Source organism: Periophthalmus magnuspinnatus, chromosome 10 (assembly GCF_009829125.3).
Source record: "Periophthalmus magnuspinnatus isolate fPerMag1 chromosome 10, fPerMag1.2.pri, whole genome shotgun sequence".
Taxonomy (NCBI): Eukaryota; Metazoa; Chordata; class Actinopteri; order Gobiiformes; family Gobiidae; genus Periophthalmus; species Periophthalmus magnuspinnatus.
The window spans coordinates 10,334,428-10,349,573 of NC_047135.1; the positions used below are offsets into that span (position 1 = coordinate 10,334,428).

General features: G+C 37.1%; 1 protein-coding gene across 2 annotated transcripts in view; it reads right to left on the reverse strand.

The window, feature by feature from the left end:
- Positions 1 to 942: 942 nt before the first annotated feature.
- Positions 943 to 15,146, reverse strand: part of psd2 (pleckstrin and Sec7 domain containing 2) — a 288,837-nt gene continuing 274,633 nt past the window's right edge. Inside the window, exons 4-13 of one of the 2 annotated variants that reach the window (XM_033974419.2) lie at positions 14,519 to 14,631; positions 11,525 to 11,583; positions 8,481 to 8,570; positions 8,357 to 8,400; positions 7,459 to 7,649; positions 7,239 to 7,309; positions 6,260 to 6,417; positions 5,384 to 5,528; positions 4,861 to 5,004; positions 943 to 3,866 (exon numbers count right to left, since the gene is read on the reverse strand). In XM_033974419.2, the coding sequence (XP_033830310.1) occupies positions 3,645 to 3,866; positions 4,861 to 5,004; positions 5,384 to 5,528; positions 6,260 to 6,417; positions 7,239 to 7,309; positions 7,459 to 7,649; positions 8,357 to 8,400; positions 8,481 to 8,570; positions 11,525 to 11,583; positions 14,519 to 14,631 (1,237 nt within the window). In that variant the 3' untranslated portion in view covers positions 943 to 3,644. The remainder of the gene's footprint in view (positions 3,867 to 4,860; positions 5,005 to 5,383; positions 5,529 to 6,259; positions 6,418 to 7,238; positions 7,310 to 7,458; positions 7,650 to 8,356; positions 8,401 to 8,480; positions 8,571 to 11,524; positions 11,584 to 14,518; positions 14,632 to 15,146) is intronic. The other variant, XM_033974418.2, reaches the window with a different exon arrangement.

The following is a 15,146-nucleotide window of genomic DNA, read 5'->3' on the forward strand; positions in this document are numbered from 1 at the left end:
AGACACTTAAAAAAATAAATTGAACTTGAATTGAATTTATGTAAAACTATGTTCTTAGTCATTTTTACATCCTTAAAAATGTTTTGAAGAATTTTGGACAGTGATATCATTAAAACAAGGAAAAATACTGTAATAATTGACAGTATACTGAGCAACAGATCTGAGTGTGAGAAAAAAGCTTTGGGGTACTTGAGACAAAAAGATCGGAAACCCCAGCTACAGTCTACAGTCGTGTAGTTGTTGTTGTTTAAAAATCTGTGAGTTTTTTCTAACTGCTCTGATTAAGGTGCTGTGTGGTCAGTACCTGCACCTCTCTCCTCTCAGCTCATCTCTAATGCCTCTTCTGTGAAAAGCAGAGGGCTTTGGTACCACGAAGTGGACCCTAAGTGCATTCTGGGAAATTTGGTTCATGCGGTTGCCCCTCTGCACGTGGATGATGTTTGAACACACTCTTAACTAAGCTCCAAAGCCAGGGCCCTCCTCTGCACCGATCAACAGTCACGTTTGGGGCTTTATAAACATTTAGAGATGAGGCTGAAAATAATTAGGGCCCTGTAGCAGATTTTTTCCATGTATTTGAAAAATATGTTTCGCCCCAGTGCAGATATTCTATAAGCAGCTCTCGAGATCAAGATTTGTCAGTGGTCTACACCTAATTAGAAAGTATTTTATTGTCCAATGATCAGGAAGTGCATGGTAATGTTAACTGTTGTTAGTTATACTGTCATGGTAAAACTCCATTCTGGTGTTAAAAAGTTCTGAAAAGTGCTTATGAACTCATTGTGATGAATAATTAGATGCTCGGAATGCATACAAGGAATAACTTTGGACCACTGCAAACCATTTAAAATGAACTACTTTTGTTTTTTAGGTTTTTAGAGTAAGTCAGATACAGCGCTTTTAATATATTGATTTGTCATTCAGTAAATGTACAATTTTTTTGGCTCAATATTTATTAATATATACCTTTATTTCCACTGGTGAGGAGTTGTTTTTTTTTTCTTATTTTGTTGTATGTTAAAGGTGCACTATGCAACTTTTCTCATGGCGAGTCAGCCACCTGCTTGTTTCTAGAAATGTTATTGCTTTGCTATGTTCCACGGTATGGCTTGAAATGTATCGATCTCCCAGAAGACAAACAGGTAACATCACCAGGTAATAACACTTCCAACAAGCAGATGACCCTCCACCAGGAAGGTTACATATTATACTATCAATTAGTATAAATATCAGTTGGTTCATATGAATGTAGCTATAGACCATTAATTCTATCAGCCATTGACAGGCAGACTGGCAGTGATGTGGCAGTTTTTCTGTACCGTTTGCAACCATCACCAATTTCACTGACACCTCCGGAGACTGTACCACAGACTCCGGAGGTGTCTTGCCTGAGAACACAAAAGCAATGGGCAAGAATTGTTTTATGAACCTTTGTGTTAATATCCCTACTTCTATATATACATTTCTACTTTCTGAGATACTGGAGTTTGTCAGTTGTGAATTTCACAAATCAAAATGAATCAAAACATGTTAAATATTGTAACTGAAGTCAATAAATGCATTAACTTTTCCACAATAACATTTATTGCACCTGCAGAGTGTAGAGATGAACAGTTACGATTATGCATAGACCTATTGTAAGTCTAAACTAAGGACAGACCACTGTTTGGGGTTGGTGATGTTATCAACATTTTTAAATAAATACAAACTTGACCCTGCTAAAGTTACTGCTCCTGATGCTACGACTAAAACTTCTCTTTCAAAATTGTGTCATTCACTCCCAGCATGCAACAGTCCTTCACACTGACCAAACCAGCTTTGAACAAGGACTCCTTTAACAAACTGGTGCAGAAATACTGAAGGTTAATTATGTAGCTTTTCTACTTTTATCTCCATGGGGATGTTATAGCTTTGCCTGAAATGTTCCACAGTATGGCATTAAATGTATCCATGAGGTAACGCCACAAGGCGAAGTTACAGGTTAGATTTGTGGAGAGGCAATCCTGCTCCTGTGAATGTATGTGAGTGAGTGTATGTTTTTCAATGTATTTTTTTGGGTGGTAAAAACACTTGGAGCAATCCAAGCAAAAGGAATAGCATCTCCATAGAAACAAGCTAGTGGCAGACCCTCCAACAGGAAAGTTACAAAAGTGAAAAAATAAAATAAAATAAATCCAAATGCCATGTATCAAATAAATTGGTTACCATTTAAATAGTTGACCAGTCAATGTTAGCCTTTACCTATATTTCATCAAGACTTTTCTGTGAGACGTTTTTTTAAAGGTACAGTATGTAACTATCTCCATTGCGAGATAGATGTTTTTCAGTGCCAAAAGATACATTGAAAAACATGCACTGTTACACTGACGCGGGGTCGTCTCTCCACAGATCTCGATTGGAACTTCACCTGATGCCGTTACCTACGTTTTTCTCCATGTAGATAGATCATTTAAAAGTTCATAAGACAGGTTTTCATGTTTTTCTAATTATTTGGTTGGGTGGGATAGTACCTGAGGTAAATATTTTTCATAGTTTTATATTAGGTAAATGTCAAATTGTGAGAAAAAGGTGAAGAAAAGTACAGAAATACAGGAAGTAGTGGTGAATTCTGAAACAGAATACCTTTACCCCTGTCATCAACACCAAAACTTCTATCCAAAATGCAGGGACAATTTATGTGCAATCAATTGTTTTAGCGAAAAAATAACCCGTCATCGACACTTTTATGCCATATTGTAGAAGATTCTTGGAAAGCGAGACAAGCAGGTGGCACACCCTACACCAGAAATGTTACATAGTGCACTTTTAAATTAATTAACAGTCTGCACCAGTTTGATCAGTAGAGTCCTTGTTTCTATAAAAAAGAGGCCACAAACACAGTGCTTTCCGTCATTCAAACGTTTTTTTTTTTTTCTAAAACTAAATTAACATTATGGAACATGTCAGAATTTAGACATCAGTTTAACAGGAAAACGTCAACTATTTTAAATCGTTAATGTCCATTTCCCTCTCATCGAAACCCTCAACATCTGGTGCTGAGGTGCTCTTGAGCAAGGCACTCCACCCGCAGTTCCTCGGCATTGCAATACTGAATGTGAATGTAACAAGAGATTTCAATGTTATTAAATAAATAAATAAAACCAACATAGCGGCTTCTCCTTCTTCTTCCTGAAGTCTTTGCTCTATCCACCAATTACATAGGTCCATTTAGTCACATGACCAATCTGTTTTTTTAAACAGGAAGAAAAAGCTAAAAATGCTACAGTAGTACCGTCGCTATCTCCTCTCCAACCTCTTCTTGTCCATATTAATCATCGTTGTGTCCTTAATAAATTATAATCTTTGAAAACACTAAACTGCATTGAATTAAAATAATACTGATATAAAAATGATCACGATTCTGATCATTTCAAAATGTGCAATAAAAAAATCACTTGAAGGAGGTGTCTACTGCTCTGCGGCCAGGTGCAATGTCTAAGCAAAGTTACTCCATTTTCTTCGTACTAAAAAGTCTATCTCTAGGGGGCAGTAGTCATCACTGAGGAACTGTAAAGTACTACTAATATGTAGGATAAGCGCTCAAAGGTTCAAACTATCAATTTTCTCAGCTTAAAAAGAAGGAAGTTTTTAGTATTTTTGGGGTCTCAGCTCCTATGTCCTGAGACGAAGGGGTACCCAGTGGTCTTCCCATTGAGTCCGCCATGAGCCTGACTTATAGATGGAGAGGATTGGGTTTTCCGGAGTTGGCATTCCCGTCCTTCCAATAGAAAAGTGCCCATGACGCTAGCCTCGATCTTCTCCAAGTCGTCGGTCTCTGCACGGATCTTGGCCTGGAGTAGACTGATGTAGGTCTCGTAACGGGTTTTCTGAGGAAGAGGAGAGATGAAGAGGGGCAAGGAGTGAAATTAAGATAAAATAAAAGTTCATAAAAAGTTAAAAGTGCACTGTGGTATTTTTCTGGTGGTGGTCTGCCACATAGTTGTTTTTATAGAGATGTTATTGCATTTCCTAGAATGTTCCACAGTATGGCATTAAACTAACCAGTACCACTCCACCATATTTAGCCCTAATAAAGCATGAACAAACTCAATTCACTTAATTTATAATGAACAATTAATTAATTAATGAATTAATTAAGGCGTCAGAAGTTAGTGTATTAACTAGTTACTGAGCTGGAATCATTCTTAATGAACTATTTGTTCTACCAAACCAACTAACCTTACATGTATCTAATTATTGCTGTTGTTATTTTGTTTATGTTTTTTACTTGAAAAACATGCATTCTCCCTGTGAGCAAGGTCACCTCTCCACATGCTTGTCTCCATGGAGATGGCATAGCAGCAAAGAAATAACATTTCCATAGAGGCAAGCAGGTGGTGAAAAAGATACAAAGCGCACCTTCAAAAGATTAGAATGTGTTATACAATACATTCTATAATGTTGTTTGACTTTATATTGAATGTAAATTAATAATTACAGAAAGTGTATGGGTAAATATTATCCCAATTGAGTATTGGTAGTAGTGACACAAAAAAACAACAACGGAGGGCAGCACTTGTTCATATTTCACGAGGAACATTCACAAAGACTGTAGGTAAAGATTTTGAATGACATTTTTGTGCCAATTTACAGCATAAGGTAATGTTGTATATGAAATGTGGAAATGGAGATCAGCATGTTTAATGCTATACTGTGGAACATTTCAATATTTCTGGAAAACAATGGCTTATATAATGGTAAAAAGGCAAAAATATCTGATTGTTTTAATGGGATTCCTACAAAGAACATCAAGGAATGTAATTTTATCAATATCACCCGCCTATAATCCAGTATTGTCAGTATATTAGCTGTTCACAGTACCTCGTAGGTGAGGTAGTGCTCCTTGATGCGATGCTCCTCCCAGTCTCTGCTCTTGGGGTCAAAGGTCACGGGGTTCTTTCTGTGTTCCTCCAGCTCCAAACTCATTTGCTTCAGTTTCCCTTCGTGACTCCTCAGCTGCTCCTCCTGCATCAATCAGAGAAGAGATACAGAGAAATACAGAGAAATAGACCAATCAGAGGAGAGATACAGAATTATAACACACTCACACTAACCCACACCTTTCCTGCACCCAATTAACTTTTGTGTTGCCTTTGCCAAGAGGGTTTTGGTAAGTCACCAGTCAGAACTGAAGAAGCTAGTTAGATGAATGGTAAAGGTCTTCACTCTTAAAAAAAACATTTGTCCAGGGATAGAATAAAATTTTCTTTTGCTATGGACCCTACCTGGACGACCGACGGATTACACAAACATACCACTCAGTATTGTATCTTCTGGGGTCAGTAAAGTGGTGTATAAAGTTTTGAAACCTAATTTGTTCATGATATTGTGATTGCTGTTGGACCTGGTTGAGTCGGGTGGATGATGAGGGCAGGATCGGTCGACAGAACTTCTTCATGGATCCGATCGCAGCAGGAAACGCCGGAGCAGAAAACAGCGCCGCCACCAGGTTTATCCTGAAAATCCATGACATCATCTCCTCCTCGCTCCTGAGAACGAAAACAAAAATAGTACATCATTCCACTACCTCATGTACTACTAGGTCTATATCTTCAAAATAAGTATGGAATTTTGGGGCCAAAAAAGGTGCTTTGTAGATGCCGATAGTCAATATAACAGCCAATATATTTAGCGATGTCAAAATTCCCAGTGTAGCTTGTCTCTATGGAAATGTGATCGCATTAATTTGAACTGTCCACATTATGGCATTAATCTTATTATCAATGTTTTATTGCTCAAAAGTACCTTAAAAACATGCATTTTTACTGTTAGCAAGATCACCTCTCCACAGATCTGATCTATATCTGATCTATAATTGGCTTGTTGACATCACATACTTGTTAAATGTTAAATTATATACTATAGAACATTCAAGGTAAAGCAGTAACATCTCCACAAGCAGGTAGCTGAGTCCTTCCAGCAGAAAAGTTACACCTTTAATATACTAAATAAGGTTTAAAAGTGTATTATATTGTTTTTATTTAAATATAGTAACTACTATATATGTGTTTTATAATCCAAAACATGGGCACAATAGGCAAAATCCTCCCACTAATGTAGTCCAGACCAAACGAAGCAACAAGATCATGGATATGGGTCCCCGCTGATCCTGACAGGTATAACTCAGTGGTACTGAAGGATGGGTCAAATGCAAAGGACACATTTCCCTACAGGAACAATAAAGTGTATCTTAACCTAAACAGACTTAGTTTGGACTCACGGTGCCTGCAGCAGATACACTCTCCAGTCAGAGGTCTTGAGCTTGAGCACGTTGGGTTTCTTGCTGTAGTCTGTGGCTCTCGTGGCTAAAGCATGATGCACCCGAACCGCGTTTTTCAGGTCCACCTCCGAAATGTCCGCGTCTGGTTTGTACTCATCCTGGACAGAAATAAACAGATATACAACATGTTCCTGTAAAATAAACGCACTGTATCGTTCAACTACAAGAGAATGGTTATTTATGATTAGCAGAAAGGCCATTATATAGTACTTGTGCGCGAGTAATGAGAGTACATTTAATTATATTGCTTGTTCTACATCGTTTGGTCAGCAACGACAAAATATGTTCTTTCTGATCAGATAATTGTCTTGAGAATAAATGATAAATGGGGCATCATTTCCAAGATTTTGTAACTAAGAATAAATCGGCATTACAACTGTTATCAGTACAGGATATGTTATGGTCATGTTCATGGAATTTAAAAAACAAAATCTTAAATACAATTCTTTTAAATTAAGTGCAAAATTAATTTCAAACTAAAATTGCAGTAATTAAAATGTAAAATACATTTGACAGAAAAAAAAACTTTATGGAGGTTCCTTTCTCCTAGCACAGGGGTGTCAAACACATTTTCACCGAGGGCCACATGAGCAAAATGGCTGCCCTCAAAGGGCCAGATGCAAAATAGATGTAACTACTTTTTTTAACTTGTTAATTAACAGTTTCTGTATTTATTACTTCATGTTTCAAATCTTGCATATTCATTTGCATAGATGTAAAAATATGGCTGTGTAATGACATATCTCTTCATAAAATGACATTTTAAGACCATCATACCTTTTAATTTACCATGTTGAGGGCCACATTTGGCCCCCGAGCCTTAAGTTTGACACATGTGTCCTAGCAGATGGTTCATGGCAAGTTAAAGTGCCCCCTGATGTTTGATAAATGTTTCTACAGTGAAGGGAGAACGCAGTACCTTTTGTAGATACAGGATCATCCCTTTTAGAACGGCATAGAACTTCTTCCAGCCTCGTCGACCTCTGGGAGCTGGAGAAAGATAGAGACAGACAGAGAGAGACAGGGAGAGAGAGACAGAGAGGGCGAGAGGGAAAGAGAGAGAAGGGGAGAGAAAGGTATATGAAAACAGTTGGTTGTTGCAGCCCTAATCAGGAGCAGCAGGCTGTATTTTGACTCACTGCGCTTGCCGTCCATGTCTGCGTGGCTCTTCCTGGTCAAGACTCCATGTTTGTATGTGACAGCATTCAGGAGGACTGGGATGGCGATGAAAGGGTTACATCCATCTGAGACCCGAGCCACACGTTTACTGCTCCCCTCACACTGCTCCTCCACCAGCTCAGACAGACTCTTCCTCAACTCCTCCTCCTCACTACCGCAAAACACACAGAATGTTTAAAGCACTAATTAATCTGCACTAATCACAAGCCATGCACAGGTAAATTATCTATTTAATAATCGCTATTTGTGTATTTTATATAATTGAGAACTTTCAAGTTAGGACTGCTTGAGCACATTTTGAACTTTGGTGATGTAGACAGAGTAATAATAATGGTTACTCAAACGTGTGAATGAAACAAAACATAACTCCAGGTATGTTTTTGAGGAAGTAACTACTGAAAGCCATAGATAATATAATAAAGTACTCCTGGAATTAAATGCATTTTAGCGGGTGTAATACAGCTTTTATTACCCCAGTGTAGACATAATGTGACTAACCACTACTTCCAATGCATCAGGGACAGTTTATGCTCCATTTGTGCTGTTTTCTTTACATTTTCTACAAGAACTGATTTGCGCTGCAGCAAAAGACAACTCGAGATATGCTTTTGAGGAAGTAACAGTATTATAACATGGTTTAAAGCTCACAAGAGTCAGTTATGTCTAATATAGGACCTTTAATGATAAAAAAAAAAAAACCTCGACTGCTTGATTAGACAATTTCTGTAACTAATTACAGCATAATGTAATTGAAATTTGATTAACTGCACAGCCCTATTTACCTTTATACAGCAAATGTTTTAAAAGCCAAAAATCTAATATCATAAACTGAAATTAAGAGAAATTTGTCATACTCACACTGCCCACTCCAGCTTTTCATTCTTTATCGAATTATACAAGACCTGTTTGGGGCAAAAAAAATAATGTATTAATTTAAGTTTTACATTTCAAACGTATACAATTTGTACAGTCTGAATTGTACCTTCAATAACTCTTTGGGGAAGTCTTTGCCATTGTTGAGTCCCTCCAGATTACTGATGAACTGTTGACATGACATCTTTTTACCAATATTCTGCAAATAAGGACACGAGACAGATATATATATATATATATATATATATATATATATATATATATATATATATATATATATATATATATATATATATATATATATATATACACACATACATACATACACACATATATATACACACACACACACACATAACATTATGTTATGTTTATATTTATGTTAACATTATCTTGAGATTCAAAATGAGGGTCAACCAGTCCAATGAAAATAAACAATTTCACATGTGTCCACTTGGGGGAGATGTCACACTGCTCATCTGCTTGAGTTTATACCCATGGGTTTTAGGTTACACTGTTTTGATAGCATTTAACAATTAAAACAAAATATCTTATCTTTTGAATAGCAAAGCAAACATAAACATTTAATTATATGCCCAACGCTCAAAAGTCCTCAAAATGTCACGTGTAAGCAGGAAGCTTAAAGCCATAAATATGGCTAGAATAACTCAAGAGATGACTGTAGCTAATATAATAATGTACTTATGGAATTATATGTATTTAATTTAAATTCTAATGTATTTTAACGGGTGTAATACAACTTTTATTACCAGTACTGCAGAGTAGGCATCATGTGACAAACTTTCAATGCATCAGGGACAGTTTATGCTCCATTTGTGCTGGTTTCTTTAAATAAGAACTAATTTGTGATCAACATATAGCAACCTGCATAGTATAATTTATTTCCACAAATTTTTAGAGTCCAAAATCACACCTACAGTGACCTCACAGGGTGACTGTAGGTGTTGATTTAACCAACAGACAGAAAATCAAAACTATCCAACACTATTAGTCATGCAATTGGTTTAATTTAATAGTTTTCCAATAGTGCTGTCATTATGTAAATAAGGTGGAAAAGAGTTTAGAATATTAAGTATTTTGTCCTTAATGATGAAGAAATTAGGGCGGCAAGATTAATTGCAATCAAATCGAAATTACAGCTCTGAATGGATGCAGTTATCAAATCGCAAAGGATACAATTTTAGCAGAACTATAATTTTCTCCACAAAAAACAAAATCTCCTGTCTTATTCTGCATAAAAACTGCTAACATTGTAGTTTAGACATGTACAAACATGTTCTGCAATGTGATTCTTGTATTAGTTTGTCAGATCATATTTCAGTGTCTTTGTCAATTCTTCTGGACGGGTTTACAATAAGAACTTTGGAACGAATCCTATTACTACAACATAAATCTATAAAGAAAATAAAAAACACAAAAATATGATTGGATTATTGTTAATGGGAGAGTTTAAAAAATATACAGAGATAGGTCTATAAATGTGTGTAATTTTTACCTTCCCGTATTTAGAATATATTAATAAAATAAAGTTATGATTTTAACGAAAAATTACATAACACCTTTCTATATTTGAAAGACTGTAAATGAGTATAGGGTTATTGTTGGTACTTACCACCTTTGGGACAGAGACAGACGAAGGCCGTGTTAGCAAAGGAAGCAAAGGAAGCAAAGGTTTAAGAGAGGAAGGAGTCAAGAGGATATTAGTTTAGAGGGAAATCCCCTGGAAGTAGCATTAGCGGACATCAGCAGATTTTAGGTAATGATACAGTTTAGTGATGAAGGTGCTGGCTCCCAAAGTTTGAGTGAAAAACAAAAAAATGATTTTGACATCAAAAGTTAGACTAGACCAGGGGACAAAACATGATCCCAGACTAAGCCTGGTCTATAGCAAGATTACAGGAAGTTTCATATCAGGTTTATGAGAAAGTAGTAAACGCGAAATATAAATTTTTAAAAAGTCAGATGTGAACTTAAATTTAAGTTTATTGTAAACGATTTGCAGAAGTTTAAGTGGAGATTTACCGTGATGGTAAAGCTAACAACAAGTAGCATGTGGACCCACAATAATATTAGCTAGTAAACAAGGGCAGGCCAGTTTCACTGTAAAACTCCTCCCTTTGGGGGCTGAACTTAGTTAGCTCAGACTAAGATAAATCCCAGTGCTTCAATTCAGTACCATCAAATTGAAAATGACTTCTGGATTGGAGCCAAAATGTCTTGATTTGCAAAAACAGTGTCCAGATGACCACCCCTGAAACCTCTACATTAAACAACTAGCATGCTAACATGCATATCCTGATCAGACAATAAAATGCTTTCTAATTAGATGCAGAGAGCATCAAGTCTAAACAAAGGCTAAACCACATCTAAACCTGGACCAAGAACTAACCAAAGAAAATCATTCCATTAAACAAATAGACTGTAAAACTCAGTCTGACTCAGAACATACCAGTGCTCCAGTTGGAACAGAGTTTTCGAAAAGAGACAGAAACAGGTCAGAAAGTAGGACGGAAGAGAAAGAAAGACAAGAAGAGGGAAGAAAGAGAGGAGAATGAGAGAGAAAGAGGAGAAGGTAAGAGAGGACATAGAGAGATGGAGAGAGACTAAGGCAGGGAGAGGAGAGAGAGAAACTAAAGAAACAGAAATATTAACTGAAATGAAACAATGAGCCATGACAGAGAGAGAGGGGAGAGAAACCATGAGAGGGGTCCTAGGGAAGTAGATACAGACATTCAGAAAGACTTAAAGGTGCACTATGTAACTTTTTCTACAAGAGGCTGCTATCTGCTTGTTTTGCCTGAAATGTTCCACAGTAACTGACATTTATTCATTTGCAAGTGGAATTTCCTCAACATAGGAGAAAAAAATGTTCTCTTATCTTTAATTTTACTGCTAAAAATATATATTTAAAAACATTCACTCTTACTGTAAATGAACTAGGTTCTCCACACATCTGGCCCGTAACTTGGCCAGATGGCTTCATATACTTGTTTCTATTGAGATGTTTAATGTCACATTGTAAAATATTCCGGGCAAACCAATGATATCCTCTTAGAGACATGCAGATGGCAGACTCTCTTCCAGAAAGGTTACACCTGCACCATTAATTGAGTATCATAAATAAGTACATACATGTCCATGGAGGTCCGTGTTGAGCAGCATTAGAGCACAGGTCAAAGTGTGGGCTCCATCTGAAACAATAACACCACTCAAAGTTCAAAGGTCAGATTCATTAACTTGGTTATATTAGTATACTATTTGACATTACAATTTTAATTTTGAGTTTTTTAGTTTTAATAATGTGACAGAGAGACCATCTATTTACGTATTGCTTTGATGCAAAATATATAAAACTGTTAAATGTGTTTGCATTGTCTTAATTTTTCTTACTTTGTATAGACCTCATTAATTTTACACAGATTGTATTGTTCGTGTGTATCTGTCTATTGACCTATCTTATATACAGTGGGGCAAAAAAGTATTTAGTCAGCCACCAATTGTGCAAGTTCTCCCACTTAAAAAGATGAGACAGGCCTGTAATTTTCATCATAGGTACACTTCATCTATGAGAGACAAAATCAGAAAAAAAAATCCAGAAAATCACATTGTCTGATTTTTAAAGAATTTATTTGGCAATTATGGTGGAAAATAAGTATTTGGTCAATAACAAAAGTTCATCTCAGCACTTTATTATATAAAGTTATTATATATTCCCTTTGTTGGCAATGACAGAGGTCAAACATTTACACTAAGTCTCCACAAGGTTTTCATACACTCTTGCTGGTAGTTTGGCCCATTCCTCCATGCAGATCTCCTCTAGAGCAGTGATATTTTGGGGCTGTCGCTGGGCAACAAAGACTTTCATCTCCCTCCAAAGGTTTTCTGTGGGGTTGAAATCTGGAGACTGTGGCTAGGCCATTCCAGAACTTCGAAATGCTTCTTACGAAGCCACTCCTTCACTGCCCGGGCGGTGTGTTTGGGATCATGCTGAAAGACCCAGCCATGTTTCATCTTCAATGCCCTTGCTGATGGAAGGAGGTTCTTTCCTTTACACAGATCAGTCGTCCTGGTCCCTTTGCAGAAAAACAGACCCAAATCATGATGTTTCCACCCTCTTGCTTCAATGTAGGTATAGTGTTCTTTGGATGCAACTCAGCATTCTTTCTCCTCCAAACACGACAAGTTGAGTTTTTAGCACAAAGTTCTATTTTGGTTTCATCTGACCATATGACATTCTCCCAATCCTCTTCTGGATCATCCAAATTCTCTCTAGCAAACTTTAGATGGGCCTGGACATGTACTGGCTTAAGCAGGGGGACACATTTGGCACTGCAGGATTTGAGTCCCTGGTGGCGTAGTGTGTTACTGATGGTAGCCTTTTTTACTTTTGTCCCAGGTCTCTGCAGGTCATTCACTAGGTCCGTTGTTGTGATCATTTTGACCCCACAGGGTGAGATCTTGCATGGAGGCCCCAATCGAGGGAGATTATCAGTGGTCTTGTATGTCTTCTGCTTTCTAATAATTGCAAACACAGTTGATTTTTTCACACCGAGCTGCTTACCTATTGCAGATTCAGTCTTTCCAGCCTGGTACAGCTCTACAATTTTGTTTCTGGTGTCCTTTGACAGCTCTTTGGTCTTGGCCATAGTGGAGTTTGGAGTCTGACTATTTGAGGTTGTGGACAGGTATCTTTTATACTGATAACGAGTTCAAACAGGTGCCATTAATATAGGTAACGAGTGGAGAAGAAGTTGCAGATCTGTGAGAGCCAGAAATCTTGCTTGTTTGTAGGTGACCAAATATATTACCCATTCTGTCTCTCATAGTTGAAGTGTACCTATGATGAAAATTACAGACATCTTTTTAAGTGGGAGAACCTGCACAATTGGTGGCTGACCTAATACTTTTTCGCCCCACTGTAAATCATATCCAAAATGTGACTATTAATTGTTGTCTTATAGTTCTAATAAACTGACTGATCAGTAATAGAACAGCCATATAGACATCCTTTGGGCATTTAGTTATACAGAAACCTGTACAAGCACATTACATAGACACATTGTTGTATCCTACTCCTGTGTTTTGTCCTGTTATCGCTGAGTGTGCGTTTGTGAAGGTCACAGTTTTGCAGTTCCAGCAGATTAAGACTCTAATTATACTCTTCTTCTTTATGAAACTCAAAGAGGTCAAAGGGCACTAGAGTCTATGGGCTGTGAGTCATCCTCACTGTTACAAATATATTGTGTGCTTTCGTAGTGTCCTTAGATTAGACACTTCACCTGCCTTGCCTAGCATGAATGTGTTAAGCGTTGTTTTTTGCCGGAGGAGCCGACAGCACAGATTGGCAAACCTCGCTTTTGCCTACCCTGGGGCAGCTGTAGCTACAATAGTAGCTTCCCACCACTGAGTGTAGAGTGAATGAATAATGCAAATTTATACCATGGTCAGTAAGAATTCTAATGCTAACTGCCATGCATTATTTTTGTATAACTGTACAAGTAGTCCCGCAACAGTTAGTCACTGTTCTACATCACTCTCCTGTGAGCATCACCATAGTAACGGCTAAACAAATGAACTACTGTTAGGAGGGAATAGCTTTGACTAAAACATAAATAACTACCGTAATGCCTTGAACATCCATGGACAGCCAAAAGGTTGTAAGATTTAAAAGTAAACTATTTTCTGTTTGTGGGACCATGGTATAAGCAGATTAAACTATGAAGAGGAGTATGTTACACTGTTTTAAGCAGTTTAGTGTTCTAAACACTGCATCAGTGCATTAAAACATTGTAACTCAATAGTCCTCATTGTTTAATCCTTATGTAAAGCACTTTGGGTATCTTGAAAGGCACTATATAAATCCAGTGCTTTATTATTAAGAAGAAATGATCAAACACTTGTGCATTTACGTTTGGGACAATTTGTGGCAAAGTACAAAGTAATCAATAATTTCGCTCTTACCCCCATCTGGGAGTATGACATAATCACATCCTATAATCTGAAAACTACCAATAAAACAATAAAAAAGAGGATTTATTTATTTTGCTGGGAATATATTGGCAGTTTTATGCGTAACAAAACCCATACTAAAACATGTATGTGTTAGAGTATATGCAGAGGTGTCACCTTGTGAGGAGGGCGTCTGTGGATTACACTGGCAGAAGCGTTTAGAGAAATGAACCAGGACCCTCTCTCTCTCTTGAGTCTCCCCCATCAGAGGAAACGCCTTCAAGAAGTTCCTACAAAACAAAACAATAATTTAAGCCACAACAAATAGATGCTGTTATGCTGTCACTTCTAGATACATGCCTCTATCATCTATCTAACATGTATTCATGCTGAAGAATGGTGGTCAATACAGTAAATCACTCAGATGGAAGTATTTGCCGTACCATTAAAGGTCCTGACCCAGATTTTTTCATGTATTTGAGCAAAATGTGTCCAAGTCCAGATATACTGTATAAGTAGCTCTTGAGTTCAAAGGAAGACCACTGCATGCTACTGCATGCTGCATCTAATTTTAAAATGTTATAGGAAGTGTGCAATGGCATGCTAGTTGTTGTTAGCTTTAACATCACAGCAAAATATCATAATAGCCACTGAAAGTTGTAAAAAGCACTTAGAAACTCATCAAGGTGAATATTTAGGATGCCCGAAATGCATAAGTTAAGTGAGGAATAATTTTGGACCACTGTAACCCTTTTAAAATGAACTAGTTTTGTTTTTCACATTTTTAAAATGGTAAAGATCAGAT